We start from the raw sequence: 22781 nt of genomic DNA, 5'->3' as shown, positions 1-22781 counted from the left end.
CTCGAACGATAAACGAAGAGACTACGTCATCAGCCGGGCTTTAAACCTTTCTTTTTTCCTTCTCGTCGCCATTTTTTTTTTTTTTTTATTTTGGTTCTGGTTTTTCTTCGGTAAGGCTTATGACAATATTTCCCCGAAGGCGAGAGAGTACGCAAGGAAAATAGACGGAAAAGCGTTAATGCTTCCGAGTTTTCTATATTAAAATCCGACTGCAGCATGTTTAATTTTTTTTAGTATCCGTTTTCCTCTATCTCTAAAAATCGCATGAGTAAAAAATCGGGTCTCGACACTTCCGAACCCGCAATACGCAAGAAGTTCACCCCGTAAACTTGGCTCGGCGTCGCCACGCGCCTCGTTTACCAATTCGTTTGTCGTGTCGTTGATAGCGGAATTCAAACGCTGCTCTACCAACCTTCTCTCTCTCTCTCTCTTTCGTGTTGACTGATTAGCAAACAAAATAAACGCCGTATCAAATTTCTACCGCCGCGTCATGCATTTCAGCAGCAGTATCGGTTTTTTTTTTTTGTACCTATAACGCATCGATAGCATATTATGGCAAAATCTGTATAGGTTCTCTTGATCGATAAATAGATTGGCTGTATTAAAAACATGGTAATTAACTCAATCAGCAGCGCCGAATTACTACGTACACCCTCACCTCCATCTCCCCCCCCCCTCTCTCTCTCTCTCTCTCTCTCTCTCTCTCTTTCTCTCTCTCTCTTTTTCTCTCTCTTCCTCCCACTCTCGCAGTCAAATCCTAAATCAATGACTGCGTAATTCGCCTGCGGCATGATTTGGAACTAAATAATTACTCATACGATCTGTGAACAGGTACTCGGGATTTCGAAACACAAATCTGAATTAAATTAATGATGAATAATCAATTGTCGGTTTCGAAGAGTATGAGACAAATTCATGTTTCGTATTATTATATCATGGGATCTAGTACGAAAAAAATGACTCCGAACCAATAAGAGGAAACACTTAATAAATCCAAGAATGGGCTAACTTCCGATACAATCGGACACCGCATATATATTAGCACGTACATTGTATACATCAACTATTGAAATAACGACTTTAATCCGGTTTGCACCAACCAAGATACGTAATAATATTTATAACTATCACCGTAATAAGTACATCAGAAGATTTATGAATCCAGCATATGTGCAGGTATATGTCGCGTTATGACTTGAGGTACCAGCTATGGTCAGTTTCAACAATTGCTACGTGTATAAATATGTCCGGAAAGCTCTGGTTAGGAAGCCAGTACGTTCAACATTTTAATGGCGCATGCATAAACGAATCGCGTTATATAATACGCGTGAAAAAAATTCTGTACTTTGTATTAATGACGACGGAGAAATTTCGACGCTATAAATTACGGGTTATGAATACACGGACCCTATATTTTACATTATTATTGCATAACTTGCGCAAATTCATACGCGGACGGAAATGTGGCAGTTGTATACCCGAAGTAAAAGCAGGAAGGAAAAAATTTCTTCGAATAAAATAGAATTGACAGAATATTGCGAATTTTATGCGATACAATGATACACGGAAATCTTCATGCCCGTGTTTCATAACTTTGTGATATCATAAAGTTGAGTAATTTGATTCAATCAACCATCATACAAATATACACATCGCGTGTATGTTTCAAACATTTTTACAATCTATACATTACAGGAAGCAACGTTTACAGAAAGTATATAACGCATCGTCTCGCCGAAATTTAGAAAATTCATCACGTCGTAGATTAATAATATTTGTAACGCGCAGATTCGGGAAGGGAGAAATACGTGGTGATTAGGGACGATTTGAGAAATAGATCAGAAAATTTATGACATTGCTGAAAAGATGATGACGACAAAAAATTTACGCACACGCGGAAAGTTCAGAGTACAATTATTGATTTCGTCACAATAAGCTCTGGTCTTCGTATGACGCGGTCGTAGGCAAGGAAATAAACGTGTACTTGCAGGAAGAGTGTGGTTTTACGAATACTGGATATTAAACTTTGCATACATTCAAAACGCACATATTTGTACACCGCAAACCTAAAACGGGTATATTCGAAATAATCACTGCTGGCTTACAATTAATCACCTTCGTTAATAAGTAAACATTTAAATTGGGACATAAATTTATCAAAGAAAAGTATGTGGCAATTATTTAAAAAAGACTATCGCAGTCGAATTAAAACTCTTCTCTACACTCGCAACGAAACGCATTCAAAATTGATCGGCGTTGATCGATATAACAATTCGTAAGGAATAATAATCCAGTCTGTGGTTACTAAAAAAAAAAAAAAACGTGGATCGCGTTTTCCACCGTTTACAACAGTGGTAGAGATTCGATTAGGCTCGTTTATGATTAATTAATTTTGTTAAATCTTTGTTGTGAGCAATTCCCGTCGATACAATTGTTCTTCAGGCCAGAGATCCACGTCACTCCAGGTAAGAGTGACACCAAAAGCTAAGGCAGTTGAAGGTAATATTCATTCAAAAGCTTGCTTCAGGAATATCGACTCTCTCCGTGCTGAATCATTATCAAATGATTCATGTTGATCGATATCATGATAGATATTATTTACTTATCATTGACGTCTCTTATGATACAGGCTTCTTGTACCAACAAACAACGACACTCATTTTCGCCCATCTCTCGCTGTTTATTCAGGACCAAGTCAACCGTGGTAAACTGGTGGTGAGGGTAAATTAAGCTTTTCTTTCCTTCTAGCGCTGCGTTATTATCGATGACAAATCTTTGTCCATCAATATTTATCACCGTGTAATTTGATTTTGCGAATTCTCCTGGTTTATCTAAATATCAGTATTTAAATACGCATCAAACTCTGACGAAATTTTTCACTCATCGTAGATCTATTATTAGTCGAGGAAATAAAGCAATGGACTGTCGATTTTTTGAGCAGTAAGACGGATTTTAATGCGGTTTTTTGCATTCGCTTCGTAAGAGCGCCTACAAACTTTGTGAACTAAATTGATTAACTAATTTTTTGAAAATGCATTATGGCATTAATAATATGCATTTTGCAAGTGCACTTCCAAGAGACACTAAATAAAAAATTTGCTACTCGGGGGTTTTTGGGGTCGCTGAACACGAATATCGCCACGGCAACCGTCTCCGAGGTACCTGGTGCCCAGGGTGGACAGTATCAACGTCTTCTCCTACAGTTTTGGCGAAAATTGTGATCGAATTTGTGATTGAATTAAGAACAATATACTTTAATTGAGGTAAAAATGATAATACTCAAGATAATTCCAGAAAAAGACGTTGAAACGTTCACCCTGGGCACCACGTACCTCGGAGACGGTTGCCGTATCGATATTCGTATTCAGTGACCCCAAAAACCCCCAAGCAACGAGTTTCGACAAATTCGATCACAATTTTCGCCAAAACTCTAGGAGAAGACGTTGATACTGTCCACCCTGGGCACCAGGTACCTCGGAGACGGTTGCCGTGGCGATATTCGTGTTCAGCAACCCCAAAAACCCCCGAGTAGCAAATTTTTTATTTAGTGTCTCTTGGAAGTGCACTTGCAAAATGCATATTATTAATGCCATAATGCATTTTCAAAAAATTAATTAATCAATTTAGTTCACAAAGTTTGTAGGCGCTCTTACGAATCGAATGCAAAAAACCGCATTAAAATCCGTCTTACTGCTCAAAAAATCGACAGTTGGGCCGTTTTTAGTGCTTTATTTCCTCGACTATATGCAAACTCTCTCGGCAAGAAGTCGAGGAACTTTTGAGTTTCTTGCTTAATGTCCTTAGCAATTCGCGCTAAATTTCAACCGGAAACAGTTCGCCGGTATGATTCATCTAGTACCGATAAAAAACCTTATAACGCATGCATACTTGGCTGTTTTTTCCTTTGAGATACCCTCGTGTATGGTACGTGAGAAATAAACTACGGCAGTTATCATACATACATTTGGTTCGCCTTGAACTGGCATAACCGTCATTTGCAAAACTATTCTCTAATAATGAAATGAACCTTTTTTTTTTTGTTTGATAAGCGATATATGACAAGATTGAAGTTCGTAACGTTAATGCGACGGTAAATTTTCAAGAAAAAATCGTTATCTCGTAACTTTAGGATTGTCGGAAATTCAGTAATCCCACTTAGAGCGAAACGTACTCATATTACGGAGACTAAACTCTTGACATTAAGATCGTTTTAAAATTGTAAATCAATGGTTTTTCTTTCGATGCTCTGGTACATTAACCCTACTAACTTCGATCTTGTGATGTACGAGCGTCGTCCACACCGCGAAAAAGGCTTTCATAAAGCGGTAATGCGATCGCATCTATAGATACGTAACTGTTAACGACAAGGAAGCCACTCTGTACTTAAATTTTAAATGATTATGCTCCCCCGGAGGACTACGAGTAATATTTTTTTCTACGATGAACCGACGATAAAAACGCGATATTGTTACATCAAAAAATAACTTATTTCCGAACTCCCGACAGCTTTCGAAAAATACTTTCGTTGTGTCGTGAGATACGATGAAACCGATTAAACGTCAACGCGACTGTTTCACATACCTAATAACACTAATTTGTACGCAGCATAATTCGGTAGTTAAATACTTATTACGTTATACGGTCAAATGGAGCGCCGATACAGAGAAATAACTAATTCATATCAAGTGTTACGTTGTAAATTCTGTATGTATTACACAATTATTCATACAGATCGTGGTAATAATCATTCGAAATGAAATAGGAAAGTATGAAAAAAAAAGACACCAAAACTGAAGCATTGCCTGATGTGAAAGCATAATAAAAACAATAATAACAGCAACGATAATAATGCAATCGAGAATGCAGAAGCGCATGTCGCGGGAGAAGCTGGATTATTTTCAAGGTGGTACATTAAAATTAAATTACGTATAATATAGGGAAATTATTTTCTTACCTAGTGGAATGATTGACGAATGAACCACCGTCGAGAAGACGTAGCTTTGCGAAAAGAACCGCGCTGACAAAGGGGACTGCGGTCAGTTCTTCCAAGCCCACTTCAACGGAGAATTTATACTTTTTCTTTTTCATCATGAAGGCCATGTCACTCCTCACTGGACACCTTACTTTGACGGTACTTCTCGGCGCACGATATTTCTCCAAGATGTTTTTTTTTTTCTTTTTTCTCTTCTACTTCTACTTCTTCCTCTCAACTCAACTTAACCGTTTTCTTTTCCTCAAGATAAGCTCACTTATACTCGTATAGTTTACGCGCGGTAGATTAATGAATAGTGATTCCAAAAAATTTTCATACATAAACTGTTTTACGATAAATTTATTATTGTCAAGTTATGGATTTTCAATTTTCAGCTTCTAACTACGTGTATATACATGTATAGTTATCGTTTCGTTTACACGTATCGATCGAACATCGAACATCCTCCGAATATTATTATCATAACAATAATAATTATTATTATTGTTGTTATTGTTGCTGTCGTTCCTTTAAGTATATAAATACCAATATATACTATTCGCGATTCATTTCCACGATGATAAAATATTTTGATTATTAATAACACCCAATTGATTAGATATGTTGAATGTTTATAATTGAAAAGAGAGTCTAGGAAAACAAAAATAGTTTATTTTTACGCGAACACAGGCTCAGGTCCTACAGTTTACGCTTCGTATCAATTTCTTGGTAAACATAGTTCGCAAGATTCAAGCGCGGAAACATTTATTAGTTGCGTAAGGTGAAACGTGATTTTTATAAGACCCAGGAGGCTAGCTACTCTTGATTCGTAGCAGCAACTCTTCTCCTCGACTACGGTCGTCTGGTATACTCCTTTAACGTCATGTTTTGCTGCAAGCGCTGGAAAAGAAAAACAATTTTTCAACGTTTAAGACACACGAGTCTTGCCACAGTAGCATATAAGTGGAAGAATAATAATAAACGCAAAAGTAATAACTCAATTATTGAAAGTGCGCGCTGCTGCAATATGGTGGTAAAAATTAAATCTGTATCACTTCGTCTCTCCTCACAATCGTATAGGCTTACTACACATTTTCAGTCCGAGGTCGAATGAAGAACAATATCAACTTCACTATTATGTGAAAAAGTCTCCAAACGAAACCTGAGTTACAACACGAATTGATAGACTCGTACAGTTCTGAAGAAGATGCGCGGCAGGAAATCAAAACCGTTTCTAAAGAGTCCATTTCCAAGTTTACTTTAGTTTGATTTACTGGCCCAAAGTTAATAAAACTAACCTAAACCGTATCCAAGATCTTCTATATTTCAAATTTAACGCAGAATGTAATAATAAGGGACAGGAAATGTAGTATCAAATATTTTTTCGTTTCTTAATGCGTTAATTTGATAACGCATAATTACCACAAGAGTTATCATCATCCAGGATGACGCCGCCGCAATGCTATACGTGTAACGATAATTTGTTGCGAATTGCAAAGCTGATAATATGAAAATAGGTGCGAGTGTTTATACCCGCCAGAAGTAAAATTTGCAAAGCGAACCGTCTACTTTTGATATCCAAGTGACACAAAGTTATACACGGAATGGCAACAAAGTTTGAAAATAATTATAACATACCTACAGTCAATTGGAGAGGCATAATTGGTGTCGACGAATTTAGAGAGGAAATAAAGATTGAGCAGATGAGGCTATTTAGCGAGTGTCTATACGGCAAAGCTGGTTATACTGTTGTTATACTGCTGAAATATTATTATTATTAGAGTAATTTCTACCGCATACGAAAGTAGCAGCATACACATTGCACGTGAATATCGTGGGCATAAACGGCGATTCATTAAACATTTTGCCGTATCGTAATACTATTTCGCAACATGTTTTGCCGCAGTTTTACTCCAAAATACACGTGTTGTTAGGTTGAGAAATTCCGTGAGGTGATCGTTCGAAAGTAGTAACGATGTGAAATATATGTTGTGAAACTCCTCGACGTTCGAGCCTTCGGTCGATATTTTCCCAAAAAACAACTAATTTTGTAGTTACGATGAATAAAGATTTGGTAGTCTGGAAATTTATTAAATTTACATTCGCGATAATAGACGAATCGTCAATCGCGAGCTCGGCTTGGTGCTTGCAAACAAAAAAGGACAAAAAAAAAAGAATGCAACATTTAATTAACCTTTGATTTCTACGAACGAATCCACATGTCTAATAACAGAATAAAACCGACAGACGGCTTAACGTCTGATTATCTGGTATTGAGACTTTTCAAAGCCGGTAAATCAGATAAGATAAGAACGTCCGTCTCTGAATTTGCTAAAAGTTAAAGGTAAACAATGTCTATACAATTCACCCCGAGGAATTGGACAAACCATGGAGAGTATAATTGATATCTGTTATAAATCAAGCAGTGTGTCATCACCGTGATCCCCGTTTGAATCGTCGTCGGTTAAAAATTAAGATTGAATAATTGCATCGGTTATACTCTTTCGGCATTAAAAGTTTCGTATTTATGAGAGTTCAACGCGTTGTCAATCAATCAAATTTAAAAGAAATAAAGAAGAAATCTAGAAAGCGTTGAAAATTTCTGAACGATGATATTTTTACACCGGTCAATATATATATACATAACACATTACCAGATGATTGACAATCAACTCTCGATCACAGAGAGGTGCAAATGATTTACCGTTATTATTAAACAAATATACACGGATGGGTCGTCTCTCTTTCGCATCAAATGAAATCAAAAGACGAAGAAAAGATCGTGTACACATCTATCCGATGTAACTTGTAAGGTTTCGGAATGTTTGCGCCGGAGTTTGGAGAAAAATCAGGTCAGGAATTATTGACTAACTATGTATTTAGAATAAACGCGTTCGGTCTGCAGTATGTTTCGTGTTTTCTATTTTTCATCGTCGGTTGTTTAACTTCTATTTCTCACATATCAGTTTAAGACCATGCGACGAATCGTAAGTTGACCGTGAAGATGTACCTACACAAGATTTGTTTTCATGACAAAAGCAGCAAGTACTCGTCATAATTTTCACCGTCGTCGCATCTCGTGCATATACGGGGCTAATTCGAGGTACGCGTAATTTGCGATATTACACTTACGTATTATTACGCGAATAAATAAGAACGCGTAACTGGGATGATAAAAAGTCTGGCTGAAAAATGATAGTGCGTGCAGTGCAGGCGAATAATAAACGCTGTCGTGTTATGTAAATCGTGCAGCTGGGGATGCGGGGAACACGGAAATACTGGATACATGAGAGAACGTGCAAGTTGAAGCGGGAAATCGCCTGCCGACGAAAGCACAAAACGTTTAAATAAGAATTATACAATTTCACGGACGAGTTCGGCCGCGGAGGAGATAAACGCTCGTCAATGATTGGCTGTATCGGGGATGCGAAAATGATGTTGGCGGAACAAGGACCTCATGATATTGCACAGTTAAGTAAGCAGAGAGAGGGAGAGGAATTATGGATGCATTTCCAGACGATTCCGTTACATACTTATCATTGGCGAGCGCAGCTCGGGGGTTTTGTATTCAAATAAACGATCTATTAGAACCTACCGCCGCGCTGCGTTATCTATACATGGCGTGTTGCACGTTACGTATGAAATTGAACTGCACGCTGTTAATCAAAACAACGCGGAGGAACAGCTGTCCCTTGACGGATGGTGGACCGTCGCATTGTGCTACATATGTATGTATGGATACTTACGTAAAAGTCCTTCGTGTTCCTCGATAATTTATAACCTCTGTGGAGATATAGCGATGATGTTCGAAATCAGAGATAATACGCGTGCCCTTAGAGGCGAAGGAATCGAGGCAAATTTGTTTATTACACGGTGGATCAAACACAGCGAGAATGAAAGACCGCGTCTTGCTGGGTAGGTGCGAATTTACTTTATAACATGAAATATTGACAAATCCTCGCGATGCCTGACTTCGAGTCGGAAATCCAGGAGTAGTCCCTCAAATCTTCCTACCGTTTTATTATCTCGGCCGTAAATCCCGTTGTGCACTTTATTCACCTGAGGTCAGCCGATCTCACACGCGATAACACGCCGCATTATCACGGTATTACTGACAACGTTCGACGGTGAAAAATCGACGGTAATTAACAACGGCGAATCTTTCTACCGTATATATTTCACTGCCACCGTCAAACCTAGCTAGCTAGATCGGACAGAACGGAGGCCGTCTGTGAACTGAGGCGCCGTCAGCGATGGCCACTCGCCTACCGCAGAGCCTCGAGCGGATTTTCGACGAACTTCACGCGAATCTCGCTCGCCGTCGATATCTCTAAGCCGCTTTCAACATGGATTCCGTCGATCGTCAAATGTTTTCTGATCATTACTGATCCTCACTTCAGGGTATGACGATTGAGGAATGATAATGTATGACGATAATCATTCTCGATGGAAAGACTTTTTTTTAGCTATAAAACAAGGCGACCGCAAGTGATACGCTGCTATTGCCCGAACATATAAAACTATTTCGTTCTTTTTCGTTGGTTTGTTACAGAATTTCGAATTATGTGAAAAATCATAAATTGTCATCGAAACGCGCGTGCGATTCTTGCATATATTTTCGAATAATTTACCACGATTTCTCGGACTTGGCAATTTTGCAGGCATTCGTACATCGGAACTGCCGAAAGTGAAACGATGTCTGAATTAATTAGTTACGGTTTGTTGAAAGAGACCATCGGTCAACACTCAGGAATATTTGACAGTAAAAAATGGTTGTTTCTAATGAATATGGAACTTTTTGCTTGCGTGTTCGATCGTCTTGCAGATTTGGGAAAAGTGATTTTAAATTCGCAACAAACTAAAGCAGTCATGTTGATCTCCTCAGACTTCCGGCGTAGCCCGAGGCACGCATAAACGGCATAGACCATAGACAGACGGAATGGCGAGACACGGCCATTTCTGTCATTTCTGATTGTTTTTGTTTTTATTTTTGTTTTTTTTCCGTTTGCTATAAGAAACATGTAATAAGTTGACAGTCAAAAATACGTACAGAGAAATAACAAACCCATCATAGGTGATACAAGTATGCATAAAACGAAAGCAGCAACAGTGTACGCACAAACAAGCGTGTGTTTCCATCTAGCGATGAATTGATCTTCGAGTTATTTGTCGGGCTTTTGGATACAAACTTTTGATATTTCTATACGCACTCAGAGATTCACACAATTGAAACTGGGTGACTGTTATTAACACGGAATTAAAACCGTGGTTCATCATGAGTATCAAATGATCTGACCTACCTGCAGCACTTGCAAATAAATTAGGTAAGTTCTCGTCGGTCGTTTCGAATCTTCTCCGGAACTGTCAATGTTTTGTTATTGACATTGTGGTTACACTTGTAATCTTATCCACGACGTTACCGCCGATCTATCGAATTGTCAACAAATATTTTTTTTAAACCTGTGACTTCGTTTCACAATATCAATTATGACTGACTGAATCGTTTATCTGATTGTGAATAATGCCTTCCTTACGTTTTATGTCATGTGCCATGTTACATGAATTTTCCAATTGTCAACATGGATAAGGTAAAATTCTTCATCACCTGTAGGCTACGCGTCAATCCCATTTGTCTTTATTTCTACCAGCAACACATTGACATACATAAAAATCCCCTCAGAGAACATTCGATTTTCATCCTACATGGTGAAATTGTTTTATGTTTTGACGTCTCTGCCTCAATTGCTCGTGATTAAAGGCGTTACTAACAGGGCGAAAAATTCTCTAATTATTTTTAACACCTTACTTAGGTATAGTTATGGAGGATAGTACGAGCGTCAAGTCTATGGAATCAGTAACAACAAGTGATGAGTACGAATTTGTTAACGAGAAGGGTGTAAATAAACAGCAGCAAATTTTAGAGCCACCAACTCTTAATATTGCTAATAACGGAAACTTGGAGGATCTGCAAAATAATCTCAGAGAGGCAAGTGGAACAAATTGTTTCAAAAAGTGTCTTCTTGAAATAGAAGTTAGATTACTGTATCGCTAGTACTATTGCTGCAGCTTTGAATCGTATTAGAATATGTGTACTGATGACAGAGCATTGCAATTGAAAGGTTCTTTTTGCCATGAAGAAACAAAAAAACTACCAAGAGATGCCGTTTGTTTTTGAGGATTCCTTATTTATTTGCCTAAAGTTACGATCGATCATCGTTGATTTAAAATTCAACTTGCTACTAATACTAATATATTGTTTCAGTGTAGGAATTTCTTTCGATCAACCTTGATCGATTAAAACTTCAAACTCAATATAATTTATTATACTCCAAAATAAGAGATTTTATCGTTATGCTATTGGGTTTAATTTGATGTTTTAATCAAATTTAATTCTTAATATGATTCCGTGGAAATTTTTACTTTCTCATACCACAGAGTCAATTTCTAGTTGGCAATATTTAACATTTATACATGGCAAAAATAACATTCGTGACATTAGACACATGAGTGATGTGTAACGTAACGATGTGGAGCAACAAAATTGGGATTACAGCAGATAATTAGTAACAAAAGAGCACTGAAGACCTGTATAGATTTCGATTAGTTCTGCCAAAGTGGTTGTGTCAGCTTTATATATGTTGATCTGTGAGCCACTGGCAATGATCTTGTATTATCCTTACATTCATTTTCCCCTACGAGCTTTTTGAATTTCTTTGTATTGTTTTAGTATATAAAAGTATTTTGAAAATATTTTTATTGCCAATCGTTAAAAATTGATTCAATCTTCAAATCATGAATTGGTACATGTTGGTTTGGAAAATCTGAAATTAATAAGCGATTCCAAAATTAGATCTGTGCGACAACTCGGAATTACCCGTTAGTTTAACCTAAGGCCAAGACTAAATACCTGCAGTAGAAAAATAACCTAATATGTAGGAGTAACTAAGCTAAACCTTACTTAAGTGTTTTTATCAATTTCTGAAATTGTGACATTTTATATTCGTGATGCCGATCAATTTTTGCCAGCAGAAAAACTTGATTAAATGGTTCTAGGAGGAAAATATTTGACACCGTCATTTCCACTTTCTCCTTAAAATATTGTAGTACAAATATTGTTTTTAAGCTGTAATTGTATTATTGATCATTGGCATGTAGCCATTTGGGTTAAGCACATCAAATGGGCCATTCCACATCACATTACAATTATTTTTTTAAAGCAGCTATAAAACACGAAAGATGCAATAAGATAAATCATATGTGACGTTACCTTGTGAAATAAATAAGAAATAAAGTTGATAGTTCTGCAATTTGCAGTGAATTTTAAATTATTTGTAATTTCATTTCCATTCTGGTAATCTATGGAGACATGTAATAATTGAGCAGTTGCTTTATTTTGTCATATCAATCATAAAATTGTGAAATTTTTTTTACAAATATTACGCAGCACTGAAAAAACCTCCTGAGAAATGATACTGTGCAAGATATATGCATATTATGAATTATTGATAACAAATGTTTCATGGGTATACGTTATATCGTTGTCAGTATTGTAATTAGTAAGAAAATTATCTGTGGGAGATACCCTCAGTCTTTTCACGTAGAGATGACTCAAGGAAACAACAAGCTGTCTCTCTAGCTTAACCACATGTGCGACTGTAGTTAGTTTCGTAAACTTCATCATCCATTGTTATTCTGTATTTCTGTCTGACATTACACCTTTTTATTGACATGTTTATTTTCTCATTTTAAAACCACACTTATAACGTATTTCATTCTCATTGCATACCATCTACTTCTAAGTATTGAATATCATTCACTGAATTGTAATATATCTCTGCAAAATGTGTCTCAAAATTAACCTGACTTAAGTGCCTGACATTAACAAAGGCAAAGTGTACGTTTTTCGTCAACTGCGAAATGGTTGCCCTTTTGAAATTTGTAAAATCGACATATCGACGGGCCACACCTACTCATACTGTAAATTGCTGTTCTTACTATCAGAATACTTAAGTGAAGTGGAAAATTTTTCTAACACTGAGATTCAAATCTGGGGTATTTAAGTTCTTTCAGAAAAGTATTTTCAATGTGATTACAGCTGCTCACCGAAGACTCTAAAATGGAAAATGAAATTGAAGTGAGGGCTATAACAGCTGAACAACAGAATGATGATAAAATACGATATGTTGGTCACAGTAAATTCTACGAAGTAACTCCAAATATGGTAACTTCAGAAAAACAGGATCCAATGAAACCAGATGATTATGTAGAAGAAGGTAAATTCAAATCAATTATCCTTGTCACTTTATTAGTATTTTTTGGTCGTTGGATTCAAGAAAGTGATTTATGTTAGCGGATCGGCAAGTGGTGATAATCATTCTCTTATAGAAATATTTTCAGCATCACACGTCCAACAGGAGTGCACTATTTTTAATGGCGTTACATACCTGGGTGCTGCCGCGATAAATGCACCTAAATCTGAAGCTGAAATCCAGCGCAATATGGGAATATTGTACGCTGAACAGGCACCAAATTTGGGAATAAAAGTATCTGTATCTATACCTAGTTGTTCACAAGGCAGTGTTGTGTAAGTTATCAATCTAAATACCTTGGAGCGGTAACTTCAGGCTTCACAGTCCGACTCTTGTCCCCCTAAATTATTCTGTTATTTTATTTTTTTTGTTCTGCTGTAAAGAACTCATAGTTGAAAGTTAGTTCCGTCCAAATGTATTTTAGAGTACGCTGTTTTCCATCAAAATCATTAATCTTAATCAGTTCGTAAGGTTTTCCTAATTCATTTTACTTATTTGATTTTTACAATAATATTGCTGAAAGATTCTTGAACCACTTAAAACTCTGCAAATCAAAGTTTGTAGTGGAATTATATTCGCAATTATAATAATTGCAAAGTGATACATGTCATTAAATCATTCAACTCATTCTCACTTTTGTACTCTTACATGTGACGTTTCGTGGGTACATAAATGTGATTAGCATATGCTTTTATTAAAGGTGCAGAAATTTCGATACACTAACACTCCCCATTTTCCATAAATCGAAAACAACTGTGAAGTTTGCAACTGGTTCCATAGCTTGTTTAAATATGGGACATTTTTTTGTAATAGCTTATACGATGCTACAAATCAGCAAGCGATGGCACACTACGAAGTCCAGCGTATACTATTTTATGCACGTGGCGAAGCTACTGGAATATGCGCAGCATGTTTTGCTTTTACATGGTCACATGGGGATACCTTAGAATCAGCTATTTTCCAGTGCCATGTATTTCGCTGTGACATACCAGAAGCAGTAGGTTTGATTATTATGATACTTTGTGTAAATGGTATAATTGTCCTAACAAAGATGTGAACAGATATCTACAAATGTGTATGGTCAATTTTTATTTATTGTTCATAATTTGCTGCATTTATATTACTTAGTCACTTGGAATGAATTTATTGTGCAGGTAGGTCAAGTATCTGCGTGTTTTGCCAAAGCCTTTCAAAGAATTCCCCGTTCTATGACAAGTTCGTTGACAAGCAGTGATTTTAATGGATTTAATCCTGGCAATGAAAAAAGCAATTCCCGAGTTTTTATCTTCGAAGTTACAATGGAGGTAAAAGAAGAAGATGGAAAAGGCGGATTTAGTACAGTTCCAAAGGACAGGAATTGCTTTAAATTCAGATGCAATGTTGCCAAGCAAGTTTTTTTGAGCATTCAGCAAGTATCGAGCAAAGAAGGAGGTGTAACTCTGGAAATTGAAAGGTGTTTTGGAGTACTAGTCAGTCCTGGGCGAAATGTAAAGCACAGCGACATGCGTCTTCTGGAGATGGTAAAATAAAATAGAACTATGAACGGATTTATGTGTTGTAATGTGCAAATTGTAAGCTTCTGTACATGCATAATTTTCACAGTTAATGACCAACAGTATTTGTAATCGTCTAACGTTTTTCAAATTTAATCACAGCAGGTCAACCCAAGTCCAATGGGTCAGGATAAACAATGCTACAATATCTGTGGTCTTTGGGATCCGGCTGATCCGGCTTTAGAAAGTTTGAATGTTGAAATACCTAAGGAGGGTGAAATTTTCATGACAGTTGCGGTAGATCTTGTAATTCGTGGGATAAGAGAACCAGTACGGTTCTTAATCGAAACACCCGTAAAAATTTTTCCTCAGAATGAAAGATTTTGGTACTTTAACAAACGCCATTTGGTTCAACAGTTTTACCTTAACTCAAAAGAGGTGAACTATAACTGATATTAAATGAATATACACTGCACCTAAGAGCACCCTTTCTTTTTGTACTCTTGTACTTATTTATGCTTAAACTATGTTTTATGTGAATCAATATCTAATTATGCTTACTCTAGATTATACCTGGAGATGGATCAGAAGTGCATTACGAAGTTCAAAGTATAGAAACGTCTGGAGAGTTGGACCGAAATCGATTGAACCTCGCTTTGAACCTAGCGTCCTTGATCAGATCACCTTCTATTACGAGCATAGATACATTAACACCTAAGGAAGAATTTGATTCAGGTATCATTTTCTCTTTAGGGTTAAGAAAAATGAATCCTGCAATATGTTTATATAAAGAAACCTTTTGTAAGAATGTGTAACTGCGCTTTTTCATCAGTATATCCCCACCTAATTTTTAATTCTAGTTTGACTTCTAATGTTTTTATATCACTGTGCAATATTATTATCATTCACAGATGGAGATGAACCGATGTTGAGTGGTACGGGTGAGGTTTCGAAAGACTGTTCTGCCGATGAGTTAGCAAATTGGGCAGAAGTTTTAGACACGTGGCAAGTAAATGAACAACGGCCTAAGCTTCTTATAAAACTAACAAAGTTAGGAATTCCTGAAGCACTCAGAGCGCAAGTTTGGCAAAGGTTGAGCAATTGCGATAACTCACAGGAGATGATGGACAAATACCGAATGCTGATCACTAAAGTATGTAAAATGAATTGCCATATGCACAATTATTTGATCAAGGAGAAATGCAGAATATATTCTAATATTTACTTTCCTAAATAGGAAAGCAGCTGCGAGAGTGTTATCTTGAGAGATATAAATAGGACTTTCCCAGCCCACGATTTCTTCAAAGAAACAGGTGGTCTAGGCCAAGACTCACTTTACAGAATAAGTAAGGCTTATGCTGTTTATGATGAAGAAGTTGGTTATTGCCAAGGACTCAGTTTTCTCGTTGCTAGTTTACTGTTACATGTGAGTTACGCTCGGCAAATTACTCAATTCAATTATATTTAATTTGGTATAAGAGTTTCCAAGACTCATAAATATTTTCTTTCAATTTTTGTAGATGCCAGAGGAGCAGGCTTTCTGTGTGTTAGTTAAACTAATGTACGATTATGGCCTTCGCAATTTGTACAAAGATAGATTCGACAATCTTCACATGCGGTTTTACCAGTTGAATCGTCTCATGGAGGTAACATTTTTATCGCATCATTTAGATTAGTTGATACAACAGATTTAATTCTAATTGAAATTCCATGATGGAAAATCATTGTGAAATCTTAAAAATTGATGATTATTGTCAAGACGTTGTATAGTGAAATGATATTGTGAATATAAAACTTGGTAAACTTTTTTTTTTTTCAATTAATACTTTTGATTGCAGGACCAACTACCGGAATTGTACAAACATTTCTATGATCGTGGAGTAGAAACTCATATGTTTGCTGCACAGTGGTTTTTAACACTGTTCACAGCTAGATTTCCGTTGTATCTAGTCTTTCACATTTTGGATGTATTTTTACTCCAAGGTCTGGACACATTATTCCAAGTGGCCATAGCATTACTAACGGTAAGATAATGATATCAAGAAAGAAATTCTGTCCCTTATTTTGCCTCGACAATAAATTTTTATCCCTTCAAATCTAAGTTATACATTACAAGTTGAACTAGAAGAATGAAGAATATTTCAACAATTTGGAAATTGTTGATGGACTTTTCACAAAATTTCTTTATAACAGTGAATGAGACAATGTTAGAAAGAATAATTATAAATACTGTATTAATGTTCAGTGCAATAATATCGAAAGGCATAATTGTTTTTACTCGTTTCAGCTGTGTAAGAAAGAGTTGCTTCAGTTAGACTTTGAAAGTATATTGAAATACTTCAGAGTTCACTTGCCAAAACGTTGTCGTAATGAAGAAGTTTCACGCTATGTGATGAAACTAGCGTGTTCAGTTGCGTTGAAGAAACTGAAAAAGTACGAAGCTGAATTCATGACACTTAAAGGTAATTTCATATTCTATGTTTGAACTGTGTGTCTCCACTGTATCTCATGCGCAACTTTCCATTTCGTTTATTCTTGATAGGCTGTTCTTCTTTCTATTGCTTATTCTAATTGGTTGTGCGTGTAGTGTAAGATACTCAATCATTCGTTTGTGACGAATTCACAAATAACAATATTATCTATTTATTGTTATTTTATTATTTGGACATCTTTAGGTGAAATTAATAGTGCAAAAACATGAAGTTTCTAATCGATTACAACATATAAAACATCTATGTAACCGTCTTGTTCAATCTCTTACTACTACTGCAGTTGACTGAAGTTTTATCAAAGGTACATGCTTGCAGATTATTTTTCTCACAAGTGGCAATGACTTTCAGATTCTATATTGACTTGATATTGGTTATTCCTATTGCCTACTTATGTAAAATTCATCCAAACTGCGCCGATCGGCCGCAATTCAATCGATTTTTAGTCCCAGATTTCTTCAATGTTTAAAAAAATTGTTTTTTCTATCATTCCTTGATTCTATATGCACAAAATGCTTAAGGTTTTATACCCGCTTAATTATGGGAGGATTTTATCGAGTTTGGTGTTTTTATTTATTCTTCTCTAATATCAAAATTGGTGTTACATGAGCTGCTATTATATTTGCACACTTGTAAACTACAACCGTGATGAATCAGTAAGGTATTTTTTTTTACAAAATTGCTAACATTGGCTGTGTGCTCTCTATATTCGACTTTTCTGCCCGTTACCATGTTTTGTTACGGCCCAGTGTTACCATTACTTGGCACAGGAACATCAGATGTAGCTTAATTTACAAGGGAAAGACGTGACTTTCTGAACTCCGAACTTCACGAAACATATGTTATTAGCACATAGCCTTTTTTTTTGTTGTTGTTATTATTGTATCACTTGTAACTTTCCACGCAAATTCTTTTAAACCTTATCATTGCACGATAGTAAAAGTTGTTTCAATTCATTTCGAGAAGCAGTTCTCTTCGAAATAAATCTGTAAAGAACAATGTAAGTCGAAATAAGAGAATTTGGCAATCAAAACTGAAAATTATAGGATTACTTTAGCTGAATAGTAATGAATAATATAATGTAAATTGTGGAAGATGGTATTCAGAATAATCAAGAATCTTATAATTACCGCTACAGGCTTTTAGATTATCCACTGGTATCTGTTGATTTTGAATGCTATAAAGTGATCAAAAATACTCTACCCTTGTTGTCATCAATGCAAGCCTAAAACAATTTTTTGTATATTAATTAGAAAAACTTTGGCATTTAAAATTATCAAACCATTTGTGGAGAAAAATAAGAACCTTGTAAGCTTTTCGGTAGAGCAATGGAAATGAAAGAATATTGTACACATTGGGAATAATATGCGTTGTAGCGGGTGAATTTCAAAAACGTACTTGATAATTGGCACAATAATAACTGACCAAGCTAGTCTCGTAAGTAGGTAAATAGATTGTAAAGCATGCATGACCTAGGGCTAACTGCTTGTGTATGATGTCCTGGTATTCAATGTCCTAGTCCACAGTAAAATACCCAAAGATCATTAATTATATAAGAAATAGTGATAATTTAAATATAGTCTTTTATATATTCATGTGTGATATTTAAGTACCAGGTGTGTAGTTTGGAATCTTCGATCTCTAAATTATCAAGCATGTCAAATGAATTCTATTAGCTTTCCATCTCCTAATCTGAAATACAGGTGGTGGATTCAAAATCTTGCACAATATATTAAACAATTTAGTCGAAAACTAACAATCGATTTAGACAGCAAATTATATTCCAGAACGAAATCCTGTCTCACGTGCCAGCGATTCCTTGTGGTTTGCAGATGTAGCAAAAGCAGGGGATTTCGTTAAAATGCCAATAGACAAAATTGAAAAGTATGGAAGTCAGTTGTCTAATTTTTTTAATCAGAGATTTTCTAGAGCTGACACTTCCGAACTACTGAGGATATCACACATTTGAGGATCCCAAAGAAATAACTTTTTTTTAAATTTTTCTTACTTTTATACTTACATATTTCATGTTATGTGGGATAAAATTTGTGTATCAGGTATTCACTGAAATCGACTCGGAGAGTATGTGTATATTTCTCTCTTCGAAAACGAACAAAAATTTAGGTACTTTTTACTAAGCAATAAGTATATGCAAAAAGTGATATTACATATGTAGCTTAGTTATTTAAAATGCTGAATAGTTATGAATATTTACGAAATCGGGAAATTAGGGCGGATGGCTTTTTTTTCTTGCATTTCATCTAATTATAAGACATTGATCATTAAAAAAATCAACTTGCTTTTATATTTAGCAATCATACGGGATGTCTTATATATTACCTTTCTGTCAATTGGACACAGCCACTTTATCTGACAAAAGTTGTGTTTCCCTTTGTTTATATTATTTATTACTATTTGTTGAAAATAAATAGCCTCGTTAGTACGAAACATACTTATTTAGTTCTATAAATTATTCCTTCAATCCCATCCCTACAAAATATTTTTTTTTAATTTTTATTTTGTTGCTTGTTTCAGCATTTTGAAAACGCATGGTGCATTTTGGGAATGGAGTTTGATTTTGTTAACGTTTAATATACTAATGTCATGTTCTGTCATTCAACCGTCGAAATGGTTATCCACAATTCATACGAAAAATTATTGTGAAGTTTATTGTTGAAAATGAATGAATTACGGTAGAACCTCAATTATTTACTTTATCTTTCTGTGATTTATTCAAGTAATAGATATAAAACATTCAGATGAAGCAAGTTGTTTCGATAACAGACGATTCAGAAAATTGAGGTCAGGGTAATCAAGGTTCTACTGTACTTTTCGTGTGATTTCTGGAGCGAATATACATTTTATGAAATATTCTGACCATACTAACAGAAGTCCATATTATTTTAGGCAATGTTGGTACTGAATCAATAAGACTGGTCAACAGTGGTTTTTTTGTCCTTGATATTTGAGTGGTCTTTGAAAGATTTGATATCAATGACTCTGAGAATATGCGTTATTTTTCTAAATTGGCTCTAGCTTTTTACTTTATTGACATTTTCATATGTGATTAAGAAAAGCAATTTATAGGTGAAAAATTTGACTTTTTTTCTAAATATCTAAACTTTATCAAAAAAATACTATCAATAGCTGTAGTTACACTTAATATCTGTATTTAGTTACACTCAATAGCTTTAGTTATACTTACTTTATTCAGACAAAAGTGGGAAAAATACAGAAAATATGATACTTTGTTGTTCCGACCATGAAGACGGCGGCACCACGAGTTTAGTCAGAAGGGGGGCTATTAGGGTGTTTAAAAAAAATATTTATTTCATATGCGCATCAAAATGTCGGTGGAACATATCAAATAGAATATCTCAGCCAGATATGAGCTCTTAATATCGATTGTTTCCATTTTCCATCAAAATAACATGTAAAAAAAATTGAAATATGTTTGAATATTTTTTGTCTTGTAAACAGCTGAATTTGTAAACTATCTCAATATGGATTCTTATACGAAATTCCACGCTCTACAAAAAAGTACTGAGATAGAAATTTCCTAACTAACCGATTAAGAGATACTCGCTCATAAATATTGAGTCATCTCGAATACAATACTACAATAACATAAAAACTAGAGCCAATCTAATACAATCATAATTATATTCGTAAATTCTACGTTCTCAAACACCAGAATACAAGAAATTTTTTATTTTGTAGAGCGATGTTATGAGTTGACACTTTCCCTTAATTTAAACGTCAATAAATTTTTCAAAATATATTTTTCACTTTAATATGAAATTGATGAAATCTTGTTTTTAATTCCTCAAAAAGTACAAAAAAAAAAAATCTTAGATCAGTTTACAAGATATTTAAACCCATGATTAAGGTTTTGAGATTAAAATATCGAGTGCACGCTTACATATTTCATCTTAAAGACTACATGTCAAGCAGTTCATGCAAAAGGCCCAGAGATCTCATTTTGATTAAGCTCATGTACTTATCATTATTTACTCAAAGATCTCATCCAAATAGTGCTACCACTTTTAGAGATACAGTTTTAAATGTGGTTTGATTCTACAGAAATCAATTCGACGGAATAAACGGTCTACAAAACATGTTCTACAGACTCGTTTCTGCAGAAATATTTATCTACAGAGGGAACCTCGAGATTCACATCAGGAATAATCCTGCATGAATTATTCTACAAGAGAATTGTTCTACGGAATACTTTTCCACAGAATATTTATGTACAGAAATTTTTCTTCACATTATTTTTCTGCAGATTTTGTTTGACACAACCCACATTCAGAGCAATCATCGAATCGTCAAAGTCATGCATTTAATCGTCAATCTCGTACACTTTGATTTAATTTAATTTAATTTAAACTAATTTAATTTAAATTATTTGTATTGTATTTATGTGCGGGTTGTGTCTAACGGGTACTGTGTTGGATGTGTGAAATTAGAAAACGGTTCTGTAGAATAGTTCTTGTGTAGAATAACTAATGCAGGATTTCTGATGACAATCTTGAATTCTTTTCTGTATGAAAATATTCTGTAGAGAAATATTTCTGTAGATATGCGTCTGCAGACCATATTCTGTACAGCATTTTCTCTGTAGAACTGATTTCTGTAGAATGGATGCTCCTACACAGTTGTCAGGTATAGGTATGCAAATAATCGTGGGTAATAAGTTATAATCACTTCTTCTTGTTTGAGTCGTTTGGCCCCAGAAAAATATTTAGGTAGAGTCTACTTCACTGTTGTCACGAACAATGCAATACTCCAAGTCTGAATTATAAAAATTGTAATGTCAAAGCATTAGTATTGAGTCATGAATACGAAACGCTTTATACATACATGATAAAAATTAACGTCATTGCCTACATACAATACGTAGTAATCAAGAGCCAGGTGATCGTTAAAGGTGCATGTACGCTGATAAGCCATAGCGAACACAAGCGATCAAGTTACATCAGTTAGTTATGTTTCTCAACTACATAGTGAATGCGGTATTTATATACATTAGATCTCTGGTGACTCTAAGAACGGAGAAACATAGGCATGTTATTTGCAGCAAGGGTTGTTTCTACTTTAGTATTTTCTATAAAACACATTTTGGTAATTATCTTAGAATTTAACTTGATTTTGGTTTAAATAGGAGACTTAGATATAAATCGAATCTAGAGTATCGCAACTCCCTATTTGTGTAGCTACTAGAAATTTTCAAGTGTGTGCACCGTCATGATTTCACGAAGAGAAGCTGTTTCATATTTCATGAACCATTCTTATATAACAGTACCTTAGAGACGAACATAATACAGTTTCTGACCTTTTGATACAAATTTTGTATTCAAACTTGATGATATCATTTTTTTCATCGCGAACGCCAATTCTCTTTATTTATAAATAGTAAAGACAATTGCATATCTTGCACTTTATACATATTATTTTGCTGACATGGATAAGCAAACATCAATAACAAACCCAGAGTTTAGTCTTCTCATTACTGGAC

The 22781-nt window shown here is 35.3% G+C and overlaps 2 protein-coding genes across 14 annotated transcripts in view; one reads left to right on the top strand and one right to left on the bottom strand.

Annotated features, from left to right (window-relative positions):
- The window catches only part of LOC124215230 (EEIG family member 2), a 51938-nt gene extending 42713 nt beyond the window's left edge, over positions 1 to 9225 (bottom strand). For 2 of the 6 annotated variants that reach the window (XM_046618361.2, XM_046618364.2), the window contains exons 1-2: positions 8719 to 9223; positions 4955 to 5872 (exon numbers count right to left, since the gene is read on the bottom strand). In XM_046618361.2, the coding sequence (XP_046474317.1) occupies positions 4955 to 5100 (146 nt within the window). In that variant the 5' untranslated portion in view covers positions 5101 to 5872; positions 8719 to 9223. Of the gene's footprint in view, positions 1 to 4954; positions 5873 to 6610; positions 6632 to 8718 lie in introns of those variants that run through there. The other 4 variants (XM_046618365.2, XM_046618367.2, XM_046618369.2 and 1 more) reach the window with 4 other exon arrangements.
- Positions 1 to 22781, top strand: part of GAPcenA (GTPase activating protein and centrosome-associated) — a 40330-nt gene that overhangs the window by 15059 nt on the left and 2490 nt on the right. For 2 of the 8 annotated variants that reach the window (XM_069134659.1, XM_069134658.1), the window contains exons 1-13: positions 9890 to 10296; positions 10783 to 10958; positions 13068 to 13245; positions 13358 to 13556; positions 14095 to 14282; positions 14440 to 14801; positions 14937 to 15212; positions 15341 to 15509; positions 15686 to 15927; positions 16012 to 16200; positions 16295 to 16420; positions 16613 to 16798; positions 17062 to 17236. In XM_069134659.1, coding sequence (XP_068990760.1) covers positions 10791 to 10958; positions 13068 to 13245; positions 13358 to 13556; positions 14095 to 14282; positions 14440 to 14801; positions 14937 to 15212; positions 15341 to 15509; positions 15686 to 15927; positions 16012 to 16200; positions 16295 to 16420; positions 16613 to 16798; positions 17062 to 17236 — 2458 coding nt within the window. In that variant the 5' untranslated portion in view covers positions 9890 to 10296; positions 10783 to 10790. Of the gene's footprint in view, positions 1 to 8570; positions 8701 to 9888; positions 10297 to 10374; positions 10561 to 10782; positions 10959 to 13067; positions 13246 to 13357; positions 13557 to 14094; positions 14283 to 14439; positions 14802 to 14936; positions 15213 to 15340; positions 15510 to 15685; positions 15928 to 16011; positions 16201 to 16294; positions 16421 to 16612; positions 16799 to 17061; positions 17237 to 19050; positions 19725 to 22781 lie in introns of those variants that run through there. The other 6 variants (XM_069134665.1, XM_069134660.1, XM_069134663.1 and 3 more) reach the window with 6 other exon arrangements.

The sequence above is a fragment of the Neodiprion pinetum genome, chromosome 3, assembly GCF_021155775.2.
Source record: "Neodiprion pinetum isolate iyNeoPine1 chromosome 3, iyNeoPine1.2, whole genome shotgun sequence".
Classification (NCBI taxonomy): Eukaryota; Metazoa; Arthropoda; class Insecta; order Hymenoptera; family Diprionidae; genus Neodiprion; species Neodiprion pinetum.
This window is presented reverse-complemented; position numbering and strand designations above follow the sequence as displayed.